Genomic DNA, 21,507 nt, shown 5'->3' on the forward strand with positions numbered 1-21,507 from the left:
TCATGCGGCAATGCACCCTTGTCCCATCAGCTGAATTTCTGGAGCTCCTTGTCTCAATATCCCTTAGCCTAGCTATATTCTGATAATTATCCTAATCCATCCCCTTTCCTTTCCTCCCCCAGTTTTCATTGTCTCCCCTTTTCTCATTACCAACCCTTTGTCTTCTTAACTTGTCCCCCGCCACTCTAACCTTGCGTATGGGAGAAGCAAGTAGATGAAGATGATGGGGTTGTGAGAGCACACAGGGTTTACTTTGATGATGAGGGTGGTAGCAGTTGCTATTGGTTATTAAAAGTACTAAGAGTGAGGTTGGATAAGCTAGTCGTAGTGGTACTGCAAGAGTACTCAGATAAGCACATAGTGATGATGGGTACTGTGATGGCATTTGCTTAGGAAATTATGGAGAAGGATGTATTGCTGGAACTTTTTTTTGAAGAAGATGGCACTGATGACAGCACTGTTAGCACTAATCTTGGAAAGTAAGTCAGTGGTGATGGATGCACTCATGAAAATTAACTTGGTGAAGGTGACATTAGTAGTGGTAGCCCTGATGGTGCTCTTGGAAGAGGTGACATCAATGAAGACAATGTTTGTTAACAGCTTGACATTGGTGATGTGAGCAATGATGACAATGGTCTTCAAGAAGCTTGATGGCACTACTGATTGTCGTGATGCTGGGGAAGATGGCAGCACGAATAGCAGTGTTAGAGAACCTGACACTGGTGATAGAAGCAAGGTTGTCAATGGTTTGGAAAAAAAACACACTGGAGATGAAATCACTGCAAACAATGTTTTTTAAGAGCATGGCAATGGTGATTGCAACACTGGTATGAATGTTTCTGAAGAAGGTGATAGCGAAGGTGGTGCCACTTATGACATTGGTCCTGTTGAAGCTGGTGATAAGGATTATGATTCTGGTCTTTAAAATGATGACAAATGTTCTGTAAGCATTGATGCCAACGGTTGTGATGAAATAGATGTGGATGATGGTCACACTGATGAAACTGGTTATTTAGGGAGCTAAAGCGATGAAGGTGTCATGGAGAAGCAGATGGTGGCATTGTGACACCAATGATATGCCCATTAGGAATGCAGATGTTGAATATGGAGAAACTGAAGAATGATCCTTGAGGCACTGGTCACGTCAATCAGAATGGTGATCACATTGCTGCTTAGTATGCTGATGGGACAAAAAGAATGCATATCCCTGTGATGGATACATTGCGCACATATTAATCAGAGAGCTTTTTGTTCACAGTTAGGGTTGAGATCACCACAGTGGCGAGCATCGAGATGTGAGCATGTATGCTGTCTACATTGTGGAGCATCCAGTATCAGGTAGAAACTGCTAGGATGACAGGGTCCAAGTCCTGCAGCTCGAGGGGGTCATTACTTACTCCAGACTCAAACGTTGGATTATCAAAAGCCGATTCCACAGTGATCTGGTCATAAGGCTGAGAAGCATTGAGAGGCATTCGGAGCGATGTTTTGCCCTGTAATCTGAGAGAGACATTGAAGAAGTAGGCGGTGAATTATTACATATCCTTACAACTTCTAAATATTAAACAAAAGTCTAGAGCTAAGAAAAGGGGATAAAGAATAAAGGTTATCTCTCTATCTGAGCATTTTTAAGTGTAGCAGATAAGTGATTCGAGTCTTCTAGCACTAAGAAGATGGTACATTTTTATGGAGGCATGTTATGAGTAAGGACATCCATAAAGCCTCAACATTGGGTATCAAATCCTTGGCCAGTATAGTTCCACATTGTGAATCATGAAGTTGTGAAAAGGGAAGTAACATGGCCTGTTTGCTCATAGAGTGTTTCTTGTGTATTGACTTGTCTGATTTTGAAATAGTGGATGTGATAATGTGGTTAAAGTTATTCCACTGAGATTGTTTTTCAAATGAGGAGTTCCAGAAAACACAGAAGTATACAATGCAAGCAAATAATAAAACTGAGATGAACCCTTCAGAGCCTATAGCGCTGCCAAGCTTTCTGTGCCTTAAGAACCTGACTGAGGGAAATGAGCCATCGTTCCTGACCTTGAAGACCTAAGAAACGTATGTGAGACTGCTGCAGCACCAACAAGGCACAGGGTGAATGTATCACAGTTGAGGGCCTGTAGATTGATGTAACAGCTCAATATATATGAGAGGTCTCTGGGTTTTGAAAGGTCTTTTGAGATCATGTTATTAATCTGGGTCAACTAATGCATTAATCTTTCTTCCTTTTGAAGTCAATAAAATGGGTACCATTGAGATGGAGATTAATAAATACCCAGAGATGAGACAGTTTGTGACTTGTACCATATATTAAGGGCCACTGGAATTATGTGAGTCTGCAATCACAGTTTTTTTAACATCATTATGGATTTGCCGCATTTTACATATAATCCATCATCCGCTCCATAATCTGCAGATTTTAACAAAAAAAAGTTTGTTTCTAGGTCAAACAGATCAAATGTTACTAAAAAAGTGGGGATATGGGTTTGCACACAGTCAAAGGCCCTTTGTAGAGGTTAACTGGTCATCTTTGGCTGCTTTTTTCTGTATTTGGTTGTTAAACTGGCACTAATGAGGTAAAACCTTTGCCCAGATTGTATTACCATGTATAAAAATGACAAAATAATGAAGTACTATTAGAAAAACGTGTGCCACATTATGCTGCATAATTTGCCTTTGCTTGCCGCATAATTTAGTCAACCCTGCCTCATAACTCGGTTTTCCCCTGTTGCATAATTCCAGTGGCTCTACATATATTTAAACAACCAATTATTGTTTATTTTTATTATTGTTATTATAATTATTATTATGGCCCGCACTAGCACTGCAGTGAACCTAAAGATCCTACATCTGGGGCCACTAGGAGAGTGAATACGTTTCAACAAAATTAGAAGGGCATGGAAGGGAGGGAGGATTTAAGAGACCATGTGGTGGGAAGGATATCTCCTTGTTTTGTCTGTTGCTTATCTTCAGAGAGGTACAATTTGATTGCACTCAGATCTCCCCCTTTCCTTAGTACTAATGGGCATGTTTAAAGCATTTTTCTAAAGGACAGAAGATGTTACATTTTATTATGATATTCTAGTGGCTATTGAAGTGCCTTAGAAACTTCCAGATTATTGTTTACTTTTCTAAATGTGCTGTAGCTCTCTCTTGGAATTTTTTTATATACCTTCTAATTAACTACAAAAATGTAAATTGTTATGACTTTGCCAGTTCATGGTCTATTACCGACCCTGGAAGAGTCAGCAAAAAGGGGCCTGTTTACTCTGCTGACATTAATTCACCAGAGGGAGAGAGTACTTTCTTACAAAGCATCTCTGGAGTAATTTCATATTAGAGAGAAAATCACAGGTGGTATTTTACATTCCATCAACAAACTCTCCCGAGTTTAGGATGATCTCACATTATTGTAAATAGAGTTGGACAGACTAGTGGCCGTATAAAGGATTGAAATAATTGCCAATCAGGTGTCCAGGATTGACATGCTGAGCCACTCCAAAGATGTTGTGCCATTGCTGAGATACCCTGGGAGAAGGACCATGGACAGATGTGCTTAACTGCTTGGTGGAGAGAGAGTGAAAGAGGCTGCAGGATCCTAAAATGAGAACCCAGCAGAACTTCCTCCCAGCACCAAGTTCAACTTATAGCTCTCCTAAGAAAACAGGGGAAGGCGCAAGAGGCACCACAGGTTGGTACTATACCAGTGATGTCCATGGGTGTAGTAGTTGTGAAATCAATGCTGAAAATGTTTCTAAGTTCAGATATCTGAGGTATGAAAGTCCACATAAGGGCTTACTGTGGTGAAGAAACAACTTTAACTTTTTAGTCTTCCATTGAAGGCTTGGAGGGGGTTAACACCATTGGTTTTGTTATATGGTTCCTATGAATTAAGTAGGACTGTCAGCATAAATGTCAGGATATTGGGACTCAGTAGGTGTATGCCATCAGGAAATACTGTCACAATTCCTTGCTAGCTGACAGTGTCCCATCAGAACCCGCAGCTTACCAGAGTACCATATGGTATCTGCAACCTTGAACATGACTACTCAGATTCCCAAGGAAATTATGGAAACAGATCTACCCTTTGGTTGTTACAGTTCTTGCCCAAGGAAAGACACAAGAAAGATAACAAAAATGTATTTTCAAAAATGTATTGCAAACAGTTGTATTCTTGCATAAAAAGCATGAGCTGCAATTATTAGGCAGATGGAACAAAGCATGGTAACCAGCATTGTGAAAATGGTGAAAAAGAGAAACCATTCAATCATGATAGTGTTACTGTGTTGGTACACACCTATCTGTTAATTACCTACACTATCAAGAACATAGTGGGAGTACCCTATGCTAGACCAATACCCCCATGCTTGGGTAAGATGTACCGGAAAGCCAGGGAGCTGGTCTGGTGTAGTGCAGGCTATCGTGCCTTACAGGATGGAGGTCAGAGTCACCAGGTCTGCACCTCAGTCACAGTGCACCACATTCCAGGATAATCCCAGCAGAAGTGCTCTTCTGCTGAATGTAGCACAGAGCCAGTTTTTATAATGAAAGCACTGCTCATATCGCACTGTGTCAGAGGTGCAGAGCTGATGCGATGATACGTCTGCAAGTACGGAGCTGTCTCCAATGGACAATCATGATATAAGAGCATCACGTTCTATGTGCCTAGCCTTGGATTGAGTGTACAGATTGCATAGCAGCATCGCTTACAAGGAATAGGCTGCATGTACAGTGAATTCTCAGTACATCATCGCATGAGTGAAAAACCATGTAAAACGTCATCAAAAAGAGTGCTAAGCTAAAATGTGGGATCTAAAATGGAGGTTCTGCGCGGGCCCTGTTGTGCTTCACCGCAGTTTGATAGTGCTCTGACCAGACCAGCTTTACATTCTTCATTGCAGAGAGTATGCAGCTGTATTCAACCTTCACTGGACACCTTGTTGATAAAAACACTGGAACAGATTAAGCTCTAGAAAGAAGAATGGTTTAAAGGTATATTTCCAACACCCTGCATCAGGCTGTCCAGCACACTTGACTCTTGCCTTTCCTACAGAATACCCTCTTGTCATTTTTTGCATGTCTCTATACATTTTATGTATGAGGGGTATATTTCCATTGCTCGCATTTCATGATAAGCGTTCTGCCATCCGAATGGAAATTTGTTCAACTTCTATCAGAGGCCCTTCTCTCAAAATGGCTAATTTGACAGCATATGCAGCTACTTTGATGGCTAAACCATCATTCGTCCCCCAGGGCACTGCAAGTGTGACAAAAGCCCTAGATATGCCACACTGGATGAAAATCCCTTCAAGAGATTGCACATCTGACCAGTAGATACCAATAATATTCATGAGTCTGAAGTGGTAGTTTGATGGCATCACACCGTCACCTGAAATCTCCAACACGCATGTCCACCGAAATAAACCATTACAGGGTCCTGGTATTATTTCTAAAGGTGACTTTGTTAAGCAGAAGTAACCTCTGCCATTAGTCTTCACTGCTCAACTCAGCCCCAGAATCTCATCCAGTTATTAATAATAGAAAGAAACTTAGCTGTTTCTCATTCCATTGTATCTACCATAACTAACTTTAGAAAACACCATCTCATATTTCTGTGATGACTTTGAATTGTGTTCTAATACATTCAACAAGCAGTCCCGTGGGACATGTCATGATGGCGAAGCCATATTTTCAAGTGAGGCGGGAGCTTTGCCACAGACTTAAGTGTTCCTCTCTTCCCCACTACCCACTACTGATTAAAAGGGTGATTCATTCTTTCATGAAGAAAGATATTGCCACAACCTCAACCAGTTATGTTCTCAGAGGCACTTCTACCAAGAAAACCATATATTGGTGCTCTTCTGTCTACCACAGACTTCCGATTGGTAGTCATTAGTGGGAACACCTCTGCTCTCCAGGATTCTGCAACGTTATTGGTCCAGCTAAGCAAGACCCTTCCTGAAGCTCGCTGCTCCATTATGGGAGTAAGCTGTCTTAAGAATGAAGCAGGATATTTAACTCTACCAAAGTGTCGACCTGCTTTAAACTGCAGCCATCCAGGTGAATATTCTTCTACAGGTCTACAGTTGATAGCCCTGTCTCATCTCCTGGCATAGCTGGGAGCTCTCTAGTGAAGTATGTGCGATCTCTCTCACAATGTGTCAGCAGCATTGACTTCCTCAATGACCTTCATTCTCCACAGCCTGACCCCAACCTGGCTAAGCTGACCAGCTGTCTTTGTTCTTGTCAGGTGAGCAATATCATCCTCTGATATTTTTCATATCTTTTGTGTTGCATCAAATCTTGTATCTGCATGTGAATGGTGATTCTTGGTGACAATGTGGATAAGGAGCCAGGGCACAAAGCCTCACTGTCTGCTCAGGTTCTAACTCTTCTTCGTCTGCCCACTATGTGATTGTTCTCATATCTAATATATAATGTGTCTTTTAGAAATTAGAATTCAAGAATAAATCTTCTTTAAAAGATCCATCTTCATGACAGATGACTGGAAAGCTTGCATATGAATGTTAGTGCGTGGACAGGATAATAAAGGAGATTGGTGAATGACCATATGTTTCAAAGTGGTATAACAAAGTATGACACAAGGAAAAGTATCATTGTTTCATTTAGGAGACCACGCATGACTTTATCGACAGGATGCTGCATTGGTGAATTTATCAAATGCAGACTTTGGATGGAATACACAATTATTTTAATAGATCATATGTGACATTCAATGTTTAGGGTCGGAACCATGCTCCTTGTCAACAGGACACCAAGCTCCCAGCTCTAGGCTTCATTTGGCAACCCAAGGCACCCAGAGTTATATTCTTGGTGTGTGTGTCTACTAATAAAAGTATAGAGACTTACTTTGAAAAGTACATGTAGATGCCACCTATGATGAGGGCAACGATGACAACTGGGATGAAGATAGCGATTAGAATGTTGACTCCTTCCAGCACATTCTGTGAGGTGACGGACTTTGCTACAGCTGAACCAGAGAGAAGGAGAGAAGGTGTCAATGGTGCTTGAAGAAGATAAAAACAAAGTCAATGCGATACAAAGACATTGGTAAGGAAATCATAAAGAAAAGACATAAACTGGGATAAAACTAGACCTCCCAGAACTCTATCTGCACTCTAACTTCCAGACTTGTATTACGTTTGATGACATTGTTAACTGCTTTACATTTGTTCCTCCTGGGGGAGGTTTTGTTACCGCCTTGACCATCGTCCCTGTTACATGGCTAATTGCACTTTTGCCAATAAGTTTGACTGCGAGCGAACTTCGCTTTCCTTTTTTCCTTTTGTGTGTTTCTTCACGCTGATGCTCATGGCGGCCGTGGCGCTGTGACTGGGCTCACTTATGTGAAACTGTTTTACTTTTCATTTTCAATTTATGTGGCAAGAAAAGTCTGGTTAAGCGTTTACAACGCCAATAGCTCTAACTAGAGCAAATGTGAGACCCACTGTATTGCAAATGCTTGTTTGTATAAATTGTGGCAGACGTTCTGGAACTTGAATAATGTGAAGCTATAGCACAGGTAATGCAAATATGGGGGTCGATCCTATTCAAGGAAATGAGGGTAGAGGCACATATAGTAGTCAGAAAAATAGTGACCCTCGTTTACCACTGGATTACACTATTTGTTTTGTATTCTTACATGCAGACCTTTTCCAGCATATCCCAACTTCTTTACTAAAACTATTTCTATAACTTCCAATATGTAAGCCAAGCCTTTTGCTACCACCGTGAATAGACAATCAAACACACATCTGTATGTCTATAACAATCACATTATGTACAAATTAGGCAGAAATGTCTTCCTACATGTGGAGATCATGCCCAATGCCTCAATCACTGATTCAAACACCCTACTGCGGAAGACTGAGGAGATAGGGGAGGCCAGTGTAAATACATATGTGTACACCATGTCAATATCAGTATGTTAACAAAGGCACAGAAACAATAACATCAGTTTTCTTTTTTTGATTGGGTTTTGCACATGTTCAGTTAACAAACACTAAGCAAAGTCGTCACGTGTTTTGTCCATGTGGGTATTTTTTTTAAGACTCTCACAGGGTTGCTGTGGATCAAGAGTACAAAGATAATGATTCTCATGCATCAGGTACATCCTTTGAGTTGCACTTCTGGTTGGGGTGATAAAATGTCTTATAAAGAGATGACATGAAGATGTGGTATGAAGCGCATCATTTTGAAGGAGCACTAGTTCCTAAGAGTCTAAGGGCCATATGTAGTAAAGCATTTTCCGATTGACACAGAATGGGTCAAATCCTTTGGTACATCTGGCCCTAAGTTTGACCTTAGACATAACGTAAATGAGAACATAAGCATCAACATTTCAAAACATTTTGTTGACACTAAGCAAGCAATGAAAACTTCTGAATCAAATACTACCTAGAATACAGAAATCCTCTGTGATCCGATGCCCCGGGGCTTCAGCATCAACGCACAGAAAGTCCACAGTAAAAAGTCTAGTGCCAGAAGTCAGATATGTGTGTTTTCTGGTTCCACTACACAACAGGCATGACTGGATTCTGGACCCCGTCAGTAGCAGTCCAGCTCCTGCTTAATCCTATACAATCCTATACACAGGATCCATACTTCAAGCATATCTGCTCATAAGTAAGATATGCTTTTCACACATTTGTTAGTGAAAAGGCAAAAATAAAGTGTATATGCTTTTTCATCATAAGCTTCCTGTTGATAGTATTTTTTAGGTGAGTTTAGTGACAAGAAAATACATAGTCAACAACGTAATCAGAGATTAGATTATTAGGTATTAATAAGTATTATGTGCTTTGGGTTGGTTTTGGCAATTTTGCTGTTCCCTTTATGTCGCTTTAATTGTGCAGCCATTTAGAACGTGCTGGTTATGTCCGTCTGTCTGGTACGTCACTTATTAGGTCTGACTTGAAAGTGCAATTGTCTGCGAACCCCTATTGTTTCCAGTTATCCAAAATATACAAAGATTGGACTTTGATTTGACCCAGGGGAGTGTTTCTCCCTCAGTAATGCTATTGGCTGGTTGGTGCATCATCCATCCCTGATGAAGAGTTTGCACTGCAATGCATAAGGAACCATTTATTACAAGTTCTCTAAAACTGTGCCTAGTGAGGAGGCTTCCACTTTTTCTCCTCACCAGTGAACACTGTCCCAGCTTCTAAGTGTAAACCATGCACACTGTTAATGTGTGTTTGATGACTGTGGGTGGTGGCAGCACATCTCATTTCTCCATTGTGCTATTGTAGTGATGATGGTGCTCTGTGGTCAAGCCTTATTATTTTGTGATGGCACAATTACTCAGGAACACAGAAGAAGGTTATAAGAAGCTCGATGGCAATCTACTTCTGTTGCCCTGATATTCTCTTCCTAGAATTGGCAGTAGCAATGACAGGGGAAAGTGGGGATACAGCAAGTGAGTGGATATAGGAAATGAAACCATGGGTGGTTTTGGAGCTAGGGAATCTAGGCTGTCATTGTCTGTAGGCACTGTCCCAAACCTCACTGAAATTAATTTCTGATGGATACTTCTAATCGCAGATTTATAACCTTGTTATTACCCCGAGGCATCAGACTGGATCCAGAATTTTTTCTCAGCATTGCTCCCAAGCACCTACAGATGAGGTTGTGTCTCCGTGTATGCTTTGTCTCACCCCGAAGTGATGCCAGAGCCACATATACCTGTCACCCCTGCACTGTGATGCCATTCCCTTTCTTTATGCGCCTTCAGGAGCAGATCCGGAGCTTGCTCCCTCGACCTTTTATCATCCCTTTGACACATTTTTGTCTTGTCAACTGTTTTATCTCAGTGTGTAAGGGAATGTGTCCACTCCGAAGACCACAGGATTTAAGTCTTGTAGGGCTATCACAAACAGATATCTGTGACAGATCCCCATGAGTTATGTCTCTGTTGACTAGGGCCTTGGTACAACTCCTAGTCTGTCTTGTGGGGGCTATGCCCAGATGCCTCTCAAGGTAATCCAGGTCCTCAAAGCCAAGCTCAACCTTGTCGAACACCCTTGGGAGATGCCTACGGTGTGTCCCAAGTAGAAGTCAAAGACATGGAGCCGTTCCTGTTCTTGGGGTCATTCCCACATAAGGTCCATCTTCACACTTCAAGACGCCAGGTCAGACTTCAAAGCGTGACTCTCCCTCGTCCCACCACTCGTCAGAAGTAGTACGATTGTGAAGGTGCAATATCAGTCCTGGTCTCCTAATGAGGCACTGATTCCACAGCAACACAAATTTCTGGGTCCATAAGCAACAAGTAGATACTTTCAAGGAAACCATGTTGCACATCTTCTGCAACCGTCCGGCTCCCCCTAGCATGCTTTTTGGCCCAAGGGATCCAAGGAGGCCTCTAAGTGGGCTGCTGTCAGAAGATCGGTCCATGACACAGTCTGCAACTCTTGGCTCTGCTGCAGGGTTTGCCCTGATTATGCGGTCAACAACCAAATTGTCTTCAAATCCAGCGCCACAATCCTCAACACTGCCTTGCACTTCAATGCCAACACTGGGGGGAGGCTCCATTGTCTTATCTGACTTGGATGTGAACCTGGCACGACCTCAACAGATGTTGTGCCCTCCAAAACCTTTAGGCAGCTAGTCCAACCTCATTCTCAGATAGAACTATGCCTTTACCTAGAACGCCTCACATACCTTTTACTTCAGACTCAGAACACAGACAACATGGAGATGATGAGATTATGCATCCAATTTGTATGATGAGGGCAATCATTTTATGGACCTTCAAGACACCAGTGGGCTTGAAACTTCCACAGAAACTGGGTTGAACTCTTTCCTTGGCCCTCCATGGACGAATCAGCTTCTTTTGTCCTCAGGGCGAGCACACTGCACAGTCACCCGTCCTCCTGATGCCACCACCAAACCACTTTAACTTGCCGCAGAACATGACAACCCTTTTGAAGACAGGATAAGTTATTAGCTCCACTGGTGGCAGAATATCACATCTGACAGATGGGTGCTTCAAACAGTTCAGCAATTGTATTCCCTATCATTACTTTCCAATCCACCGCATATTCCACCTACATTAGAGAAGCTGTTGGAAGACCATTTGCCCATTTTGCAGCAGGATGTTAAGGCTCTTTTGGACAAAGGAGCCATAGAGAGGGTCCCATCATCGAAAATAGGGATTGGATGTCACTTCTGTTATTTCGTGGTGCTAAAGGACTGAGGCCCGTTTCCTATTCACTTGCTAATATTTTTCTAAAAAGGACACATTCAAGATGCTCACATTGGCCCAAGTTATATCTACCCTCGAGCCAGAAGACTGGATGGGAGCGCTGGACATGCTGGGTGCCTATTTTTGCATTCTGGTTCTGCAGTCCCACAGGGGTTACTTGAGGTCCAAGGCCAGCCAAGAGCATTTTCAGTTCTCTGTGCTCCCCTTCGGCCTCACCAGTGTCCCTTGGATGCTCAAGAAAGTGATGGTGGTGGTTGCAGCGCACCTTCAGAGGGTGGGGATACAAGCCTTCTTAAACCTTGCTGAAGTCGGTCGTAGACCACCTACAGGCAACCACAGGCCTCTTAACACCTTTGGAGATTTTGATGAACATGTTGAAATCACTCCTCACTGCCATCCTCAATCTTGGGCAGTTTCAAGCCTTCCCTCTAGTTTGAGTCGAGGACATTTGGGTTATGATCCTGATGTTTCGACCTTGATCCCACGTTTCAGCGAGAGTTGCTTTGAGACCTTTTAGCCTCCTGCATCCTGCTCTACAACTACACCAAATTGCACATGCAGGCTCTGCAGTGGGTCTGAAGTCTCAGTGGGCTCAGCACCCAGAGAACTTGTCAGATTCCATCCAGGTTTTAAAGGATGCTTCAAACAACCTGTAGTGTGGGCTGCTCAACCGCAATTGAACCAATGAAGAACCTTGTTCCTATGCACGCAGAACAAATAGTGGTGACATATGTGCCAATGTTGGGTTGGGGAGGTCATCTGGGAAAAGTTGAGAATAGAGGACTCAGGTCTCTGACAGAGGCTCATCTTGACACCAACGTATTGAATTTGCAAGCAAATCACTTAGCATGGAATGCCTTCCTCTGGTCTATCAAAGGGAGGCTGTTCCAGGTTCTCACAGACAACACCACTGCCACTGATAGTGCAACAAACTGAGCAAAGTGGACCGTCGGTCATGTGTAAGGAGACTTTGCCCCTGTGGAACTGGCTGTGTTGACAGGGCATCTGCCTGGTCATGAACCACATGGCGGAATCTTTGAATGCCAGGGTAGATGAACTCAGGCTCTGACTCTTCAAGCAATGGGTAGAACTCTGGCTTGATTTCTTTGCCAGCACTGAGAATGCGCAATCTCAGCAGTTTTGCATGCTGGAGTTCCTAAGAAGGCGGTCTCTCTGAGACAAGTGCTACCTAGAGTAGAGCACTGGACTTGTGTATACCTTCCACTTGCTACCTCTCCAGCCCCAAATTCCCATGAAGGCCAGGAACAAATGAGCCTAAGTGATCCGAGTGGTCCCAAAGTGGGACAGGAGAATATGGTATCAAGAAAATCTGGGCATGAGCATCTGTCCCCCTATCAGGCTGCCGCTTCTTGGGGGATCTTCTGTGACAGAGGCAGAGCAGGGTTCTGCACCCTGACCTGCACAATCTACACCTACATGCGTCGAGTTTGAGAGGCAACAGTTGACTGCCTTCGATATTCCTCTTGAAGTAGAGGATGTAATTCTAGTGCTCAGGAGTTAGTATAGGAAAACTGTTTAAACCTGATGCTGGGATAAGTTTGTGGCCTGGCGCAATTCAGGCCATAGAGACACCTTACAGACAAAACTGTTGGATGTTTTGCTTTTTTGTGCTTTGTTTAGCCCAGCCAGGGTTTTGGCCTTTTTGTGTTTACTGAAACAATCATCCTTATTTAAATCACCTGTTACGATGTGTTTTCTTCAAATCTGGTTCATATGTTTTTACCCTATCCTTTGACGATGCCACAGAAAGTTTTTAATGTGATCCTCACTTTCTTGATGTGTATTCCATCAGGCTCAGTCCATACCCACAGAATATTATGCTGTACAATATAGCTTCAGAAAATATATTACACTATGTTCATCACCATGGTTATTTGCTGAAATTAGGCTATTGTTTACTGAACCCTTGCATCCTACGACATGCCGTATAAATCTACTGTCTGTGCATGTGGAGTAATGTTGATGACTGATAGCTGATGTTCAGTACAGAGTATTTTGAAATGCTGTCTGCCCCGTGATGTTCTATAATTATTTTTTCATTTGTGACAATGACTCCAATCGTTATAATACTCTGAGTATTGCAGAGTCACGAGAGCTCTACTCTTGGTAACACCAAAATAAACTCACCAATGTGTCCACGAGTAGGGCACTGTTCTTGATAATACCTGGAGTCATTGACACCTCTGCTTTTAAAATGCACAGCTTCATTCAGACGTACGTTTCAAGAACCCAGGGTCACCAAGAGCTAGGATCCTACAAATACCAGAATTACTAAAAACTCCAATACTGATAATATTCTGACTCAATTGAAACTGTTCTTGATAGCACAAAAGCATAATGTGGTGCCTACTTATAATATCTAAAATTCAGCCAAATCATCATTCTCTTCAAGATAATGCACAGATTCTTTCACACAGAGCTTTGTTCTTGAGAGCAGCCATAATAAATTGGAAGCCTATTTTTGATAATTTATAGACATACCCCAGCATCTTCTCTTTGTAATACACAGACACACAAGCTCTGCTTTTGATAATACAAAGACTCTTTTCAAGCAGGGGCGGCTCCTCTATTATGGTGTAAGAGCATCACCCCCCAGGTGCGAGCCGCACTTACAACCTATTACTATGTCAATAAAGTGCGTTGCCATGTCCACCCAGCATGAGCATCGTTGAGAGTGGCGGCGGGCCATTCTTACTGATTGGTAGCAGCTGCAGGGACGAGTAATGGCAAAATGTTTGAAGTGCGCGTATTAAAGTATTTATGTGCCATTCCTTGGTCCCCCCTCCGAACACCTTCATCGCCCTGTGTGTAGTCACACTCGCATGCTTTTCTCACTCGTCCATCACACTCATCAACAACCTTTAAGCCCCACCACTTTCAAGAGTCACCAACCACCACCGCCTTCAAGTGGGAATTCAAATACTATTCTGTTCTTTTTTCCAGAGCGATATTTTAGCCCATACCTTTGTTCACCTTGGGATTAGTTGGACTTAGGTGCCAGATGATTTGTGGTCTTGTTACTTATATTTATTACAAAACGTCCTCACAAAAAACTTACTGTAAATGATAACAGCAACACTGCTTGTTTAGGGAAAGTGAATGTAAAAGTGAATTAAACAGCTGTATGATTTAGATCAAAAGGGGTCAAAGGTGGTGATCGATGCATAGGACTGCCAGGTAGAATGAACATTGAATCTTGATGGGCCAGAACCATCCAGAAGGCTAATTTGGATTTGACCTCACTTAGGCCTTAGACGGGACAGATATGAGGGATGCTAGAGTAATATCAAAAACAATGTGAGGTTGGGAGAACTCGTTTAGAGTATGAAAAATGTATTGTACGCTGTACAAAAAAAAAAGGTTTAGGTGCTATAGGGAACCTATGAAAGTTACCTCTAATGCTCAGATCCCCAGGGATTGCATTCCAGGATGGTAAATACTAGCTTTGAAGCAATTTTCTACCACATTCTTCTTAACATGGTGAGTAGATGGTAGGCTGCAGTTGCTGGCGTCAGTGCTAGTTTGCTTTCTAACTTTTCCCTACATCGCTGCCATCATCTGCATCTTACAGGTGGTAAGTTCGCCTGAGCGGCTGGTAAAAACCGAATATTTTACATTATAAGCTAATTCAATTAGTTAATGCGCCGTCTGCACACACCATAAAGCCTCAGAGTGAAAATACTAATAACACAGTTGAAAGTGTGTTGAAAAATTGTAAGAAGCCAAATTCACAGAGACTACTTTTAACATAATGCTTTGAATTGGGCTGTCACGATTCGTGCTTTCAAAGGTTTTTTAATCATTTGGTGTGGGAAGGAGGTATGAGCTGTAAGGTGCACTCCTCCTGTTGTATTAAAATTAATGAGGCAGAAACTGACTCTGCATCTCATTATGTACATTGATGAATGCTGGGATAGAGACCTTCGTGGCACAGAAGACCTCTGTCTCAGTAGTTACATTTGCCATGTGACAGCATTACAATCTTTGGCTGCGAAGAAACAAAAATGCTATTCTTTTGCGAAAGGAACACTGTGGGAGCATGCTGTGGTCCTTGAGACTTCCGCCTGCTCCTTAAGGTGCCCATAATCTGGAGATGCGGATTGTAGGTTGTCAGGAATTGACTGTTTGCACTCTGTGAATGGTTAGCCCTGCTGATGGTAAAAAGTTAACCATTCCGGGCTTTACAACCACAGGAGCGGTGTTATGGTTTACCTAGTGAATTGCAAGGAAGGAGGACTCCTCGGAACTTGCAAGATGTCCTGTGTGACTTCCAGAGTGCATGCGCAAAGCCACGTGCACTGACTTTGCTACAGCAAAGTAGCTTTGTGAGCTGGCTTTACGCAGAATAACATATAATACCTCATTCGGAGTCCTGAGGAAAATATTAAATCAGGCACAAATGTAAGTTTTCGCCTGTCCTGCATTCCAAGCTCTGAAAAAATGGAGTCTCAGTTGTTCCACTGTTTGCTTTTTTGCATGTGAAATAACGATTCTGATAACAACTTGTGGTTTTACTGTGCAATCGCAAACTCTGTCAATCCGACCTGCAAAACTCCTAGAAAAATAAATTCGGCCAGGGGAAAAACGGCAGGTCTGACACCATTTTCCTCGGCAGTGACTTTTGCAATCTACATGAAATGAGGGCCATGATTTACACAGGCGCAAAGCACCACGTGTTACATGCACATCACAGATTTGTATTTATGTTTGAATCCATTTTTATGAATTATTTGGCATGGTGCTCAAGCATGTAAAGCAGCAGAAGCAGACTTAGCTGTCCAAAGCATGAAAAACGAAAGAATCCCTAATAACACCAAACCCTCACCCACGAGCCGTCTGTTCTACCTTCCACAGCCCATGGGATCCCACACAAAAAAAGCCATCACGTGAAGAACAAAATACTTTGCAATTGCTTCTAGACAAATCATAATGCTCATTTCTATGTACCGCACTGAAGCAGGCTTCTAAGATGCTCCTGGCACAGCAAATAATACCTTATGAAAGTGCTTGAATTACATCTATTGCTTTGCAATGTTAATAAAAAAACTCAACAAAGAAATGTTAAAAAAAAAAAACAGGAGGTATGCCATGGGTGGTACAAAAACTAAATAAAGAACTGTTAAATGAGAAAGTGGGAGGAGGCGTACCATCGGTAGTACATGGACATACCCAGGCACCCACCTATGGATTTTAACGCTAATCTCTATCTACTAACTTTGGTGGAAAAGCATTTGCATCAAACAAATAAGCCTCCTTGAGGCTGGGGTACAGTTGGAGAAAAGATTTATTTTGTCCAAACTTTTCTAGCTTTGCATGTGTGCTGCACTGTACAGCACACATGCAAAGTGGTAAAGTGTTAAGCCAAAGCATCACAAATATGCACAGCAGTGAACCTTCTGTAATGGGCCATCACTAACATGTTTTGTCATGTATATCCAAGCTGGGAGTATATGTCAAAAGGGAAGGGACTCCAAATACTCTTTAAAACCCCCACCTCCACTTCTAATAGTCACACTGTGGACACTTTTAAAAGTAAGGCCTGCCTGACCAGATTCGTATGTTTGGCAATCATGTATTTGGTTACAGTTTTTAAACGGTAACATAACTTAACTGCAATGTTTAAACGAGTCTAAACATATTTGAGCATTGCCAATTTAATAGGATAATTGTGAAAAATAGTGAGAGGAGCCAATGACTTTTTCCCTCACTGGGGGTGGTGCGGCATTAAAAAGTTTGAAGACCACTTCTCTGTAGTGAAAAAGTGTGTGCATTGGCACAAGGAAGCCTACAGTACACCAGCACTAGAGGAGAGAGAACTTCAGCACCATATCTTATTAGCTGTGATGCTTAGGTGCTCTAGCACACTGGTTCCAAACCTTTTGACTTCTACAGAACCCCACTTCATCATTACTGGATCCCAGGGACCCCCACTTTGTACGCCGCCCGAGTTCTGTTATTCTGAGAGTGAGGAAGGGAGGGTCAGGATCCCTGGTTGCGTAAAGTAAAATGACGGGGTACTCCTGCGGAAGATGCTGAGGACCCCTCAGAATCCCACACCTCACCGCGATGCAGAGATTTTAGGTTGGATGGTGGCCCCATGGAGGGTGGGGGCGGGAGGGCTGCACGGCCGCAGGAGCCTGCATTTCGCGCTGAGAGCACCTACGCCAGACGCTGCTGAACAGCGCACCCCGACTAAGTAGATGGCGTTCTGTTGCCCTCTAGTGGATCGAGAGGGAGTTACAAACACTACCTCTGGCAGCAAACAAATGCACAAGGCTGCCGGCACTGATATGTTGTCAACTGATAACCCATTATTTCACCTTGCGTTTTTGAAGTGGTGTCGTCAAAGACTGAAAAGAACAAGGTATTACTACCCGAGGAGTCCATTGATCGGAATTTAAAAGAGAAAAGGAACATTCGGCTAAGCGTTGCCCGGACGTGCCCCAGGACCTGAGCAGAGGATGATTTGATTGAAATCAATGAAGATTCATATTGTTGAGCCAAAAATCCATACGAAAAAGCAAAGGCTAAAAATAAGCTCATAGATAGAAATGTTAGACGCCCAGACAAAATGTCTGCGTGAAAGCCTATGTTCCTCGAAATGATTCTGTGAAGATTACCTCTAGCGAGTGTTACCTCCACCGGGAACAAGGCAGGCAATAAAAGTGACCGTCAGAGCGCCCCGAGGGACAAAAGGCAGATTTTTGGACCCCGCAAGAAAGAAGAAGCGATTCCTGCACAAAAGAGGCCTTGTGTACAAACGCGGGCAAACTCCGATTTTGGGGGCAAAGGGCAGGTGTCTACGTCCATCTTGCCAGTGTTCAGTTGAAGACGGTTCAACTGCCTGCTCTGGCTTATTGCGGACAGGCAGTTCACCTGACTCACCGCAAAGACCTTCAGAATAGCATAATTTTAGTGTTGTCTGCAGGTGTGTAAAGTGAGAACTTAAAAGAGCATTTACTACTAGGTAGCCACCCTGGACCACTCTTTATACAATAGGTTACTCAAGCAGTAGTTAAACTGAATGAGGATTTACAGTAATTCTTTCAGTTTAAATTCGATAACATTTGTGCAACAGAAAGGGTTACCTTTCGAGAGGGCAGGGCATGATAAAACTACTCCTGTATTACAGTTTGCTGCAGTTGAGTCAGTGCAACCGTGCTGAAACATACTTACTATACCCAGGAATATATCACTTCTATTTAAATGGCAAAAAGTGGGAGCTGTAGTGTCCTGCTGGACACGTTCTAGTGTTTTGCCAGCCACTCGGCTGAGGGCTGGCCTTACATTTACACCCCACGCCCACCCAACACAGGCATCACCAGTCAGATGACCCTGCCAATAAAAAAGGCCGGGCGCATGTGCCCGTGGCCAGTTAGCAGTACCTTACCACTGTGTCTGTGTCACGTTACTTACCAGCATGAGGGCCTAGGGCCCCAACATTACATTGGCGACGAGTGAGACTGCCCCATGCGTGCACCAGCTGCTGCTGTCTACAGAAAAGGGCATCAAGCTGCAAGAAAAGGCAAGGAGGTGAAAATTTAGACACCTTCTGCCATCAGGAGTGCGAGCTGCACAGACGACGGGGAAAAGAGAGTGCTGGAAGGCAGGCGAGTCCACGCTTAAAAGCGCACATATGCCCCCCGTGTCGATTGAAGCGTGCCCGCAGCGTGTGGGAAGGCTGCTGGGGCCATGCTTGAAATGCGCTTACGGTGCTGTCGTGCACCGTGAAGAAAAAGAAAAGGGCGCCGAACCATGACTGGGGCCGGTCGCCCCCACCCCCAAGAAAATAACGCGGTCCGCAACGTGTGCCATGCTGCTGCGGACGCGCTTTAAGGAAATGGTGCGATCGTGCACCAAGAATAAAGAAAATGCCCGGGGCTGTCTTCCCCTGTTATTTTAAAATAATGGTGCTGTTGCGCACCGTAAAAGAAATGCCCAGGGCCACCCCCACCCCAAGAATGCCGGCAAAATGGGCGCAGCGCAAAGGACGGCTGCTGTGGCCGCAACGAGTGAGCCGCGACGGTGCTACTAGGCACCAGAAACGAAGAAAAATGCCCAGAGCGGCCCCCCAGCTACTGCGTGGACAGAAGGTGCGTTGGTGCAAACATGCACCAAAATAGGGAAATACGAGGTGCAGACACGCACTAAAGTTGTAAGTTGCCCAGGGCTGCGCCCCCCCCCCCCTCCTAGAAAAGAACTTCAAAAAAATGCGTGGAAGGAAAGGAGAGAGGTGCTGACACGCGCCGTGAAGAATTCAAGTGCCCGGAGCCCCCCCACTGAACTTTGTGCTGTCTGCCTGCCTCTTTCAACAAGGCTGTGCAAGAAAATAGAAAAACTTTTACAAAAAAAAAAGAAAAAGAAAAAAGAAGACAGAATGGTGGAAAAGAAAGAAACTCGCAAGAAGAGAGTTGCACAAGGAGTGTCCTCCCCCACACTGCCTCAAGACTGAGTCAGCAGTGACTTGCAACAGGCAAGAGGAGAGTCGCGCACCCCAAGTGGCACGATGCCACCCAGCAGCACTGAGAAACGCCTAGTCCTTGGACAGGACAGGACCTTCGAAAGGTCCACTCCACAAAGGAGAAGAGAGCATGGTGCGACACCACTCTGTGAAGAAAGAAGAAAGAAGAAAGGAGATTGTGTGACATCACCTGTCACCCTGCAACACCTGACGACCACAGAAGAATAAGAGCGGAAGATCAACAGGGTGGAGAGATGGAGGACTCATGCAACAAAGAAAGAGTGCACCCACTAACAAGACAGCCACAGTGGTGCAGTGACGTCACTGGAGACAGCTCAGCGGGAGTACCAAGTGTAAGACGACACGCACAAACCGCGTACTTGCCCCACGTGTCAAAGTATGACCATCCAAGCCACCTGTCACCGGCTGCTTAAAGCAGATGGCATCACTGCCAGCATCTGCACGAGGAAAAGAAAGACTGCACTAGCATGGCGAAGTCTCTCCAATCACCCTCACTCCAGCAACAACACTTGTCGTCCAGGTCTCCGAATGGCAAGCACCATCATTGCCATGTGCATCACGGTATCCATCAAAGGAGCAGTTAAACAACCAGACTGGAGTACTATACCATTGCTTTGATGCTCTGAAGAACCAGTCAACCAATGATCACCTGCTCACCCTGCTTTTATCCTGCTCTCGGTGGCAAGAGCAAGTTGTGACCCAGACCCATCTACCCCTGTGATTGCACGAGCGACTAGGCAGTGGCTCCTAGGAGGTCTTGCAGCTGCCCTGACGTGGCACACAAGCAGCCCCTGCGCAGACCACAAGCAGTCCCGTGGCAACCCAGACAAGGGACCTCCCAAGCGCGAGAGAGGACTTGGCATTGCCCCACCGATGAAGTCAAGGAGACAGCAAGGCTGTGCAATGGAGACTCTAACAGGTCACAGCACACCAAGACTGTCTTCAGTGAATTAACATGACGCCAACTAGACATCCTCCTGGCAACGTGAGAGACAATTGCCCTGAGACCGTCTGAGAGCCCGCCTGCACCTGATCCATGTCGACAAGCGCCCTGACTACGAAACATCCACTCTTGCGGTTGCACGAATGACTTCACCGTGGCTCCTGTCGGAGAGCTTGCAGCAGCCTGCAGATAGCCCACACGCAGCCCAGCACAGTCCATGCCAATCCCGTGGCAAACCCATTGAAAAGGCCTCAAGGAAGTTCCAGAGTGAAGAATCCACAAACGAGAGGTGGTCTGGAAGCAGCTCTGCCAACAAAGTGTCAGGATGTACAAAGGCTTCAGAGGAGGACTTCACGCCATCACAGATGTCATCCGACTTCGAGGGATTGGCCTTCAAGAAGCCAGGATGTCTCAACAAGCGTATTCACAGCGGACTCCACCAACGCTCTTGATGCACCCAATTCGAATGACGCACCCAATTCGACTGACCCACCCAATACGAATGATACGCCCAATTCGAACAAATTGAACTGTAAACACCACCAGCTTGCCACGAGTGCCCACAGGACTGACCCACAGTGCATCAGTGGACACTTAATCAACCATCTGACCGTCAGAGTCCGGACTTCTTCCACACAGTGTTCGTGCCCGGCTGTACCTGGTTAAATCATGTACTCGTGCGGAAGTATCCGTGTGCTCCCAGCTGCACCTGTCCACTGCAATCCTGCGGCCTGCCTTCTCGAGGCCGAGAGACTGATGGTGGTGGTTTTTTGTTACTGTAATTTCTTTTGCAGGTTGGACTTCGTTTTGTTCCTCAAAGTTTTGGAGGAA

At 44.3% G+C, this 21,507-nt stretch overlaps 1 protein-coding gene across 1 annotated transcript in view; it reads right to left on the reverse strand.

Annotated features, from left to right (window-relative positions):
• Positions 1-21,507, reverse strand: part of SEZ6 (seizure related 6 homolog) — an 823,732-nt gene that overhangs the window by 2,333 nt on the left and 799,892 nt on the right. The window contains exons 15-16 of the mRNA XM_069226215.1: positions 6,874-6,994; positions 1,398-1,500 (exon numbers count right to left, since the gene is read on the reverse strand). Of these exons, the coding sequence (XP_069082316.1) occupies positions 1,398-1,500; positions 6,874-6,994 (224 nt within the window). The remainder of the gene's footprint in view (positions 1-1,397; positions 1,501-6,873; positions 6,995-21,507) is intronic.

Source organism: Pleurodeles waltl, chromosome 3_1 (genome assembly GCF_031143425.1).
Source record: "Pleurodeles waltl isolate 20211129_DDA chromosome 3_1, aPleWal1.hap1.20221129, whole genome shotgun sequence".
NCBI lineage: Eukaryota > Metazoa > Chordata > Amphibia > Caudata > Salamandridae > Pleurodeles > Pleurodeles waltl.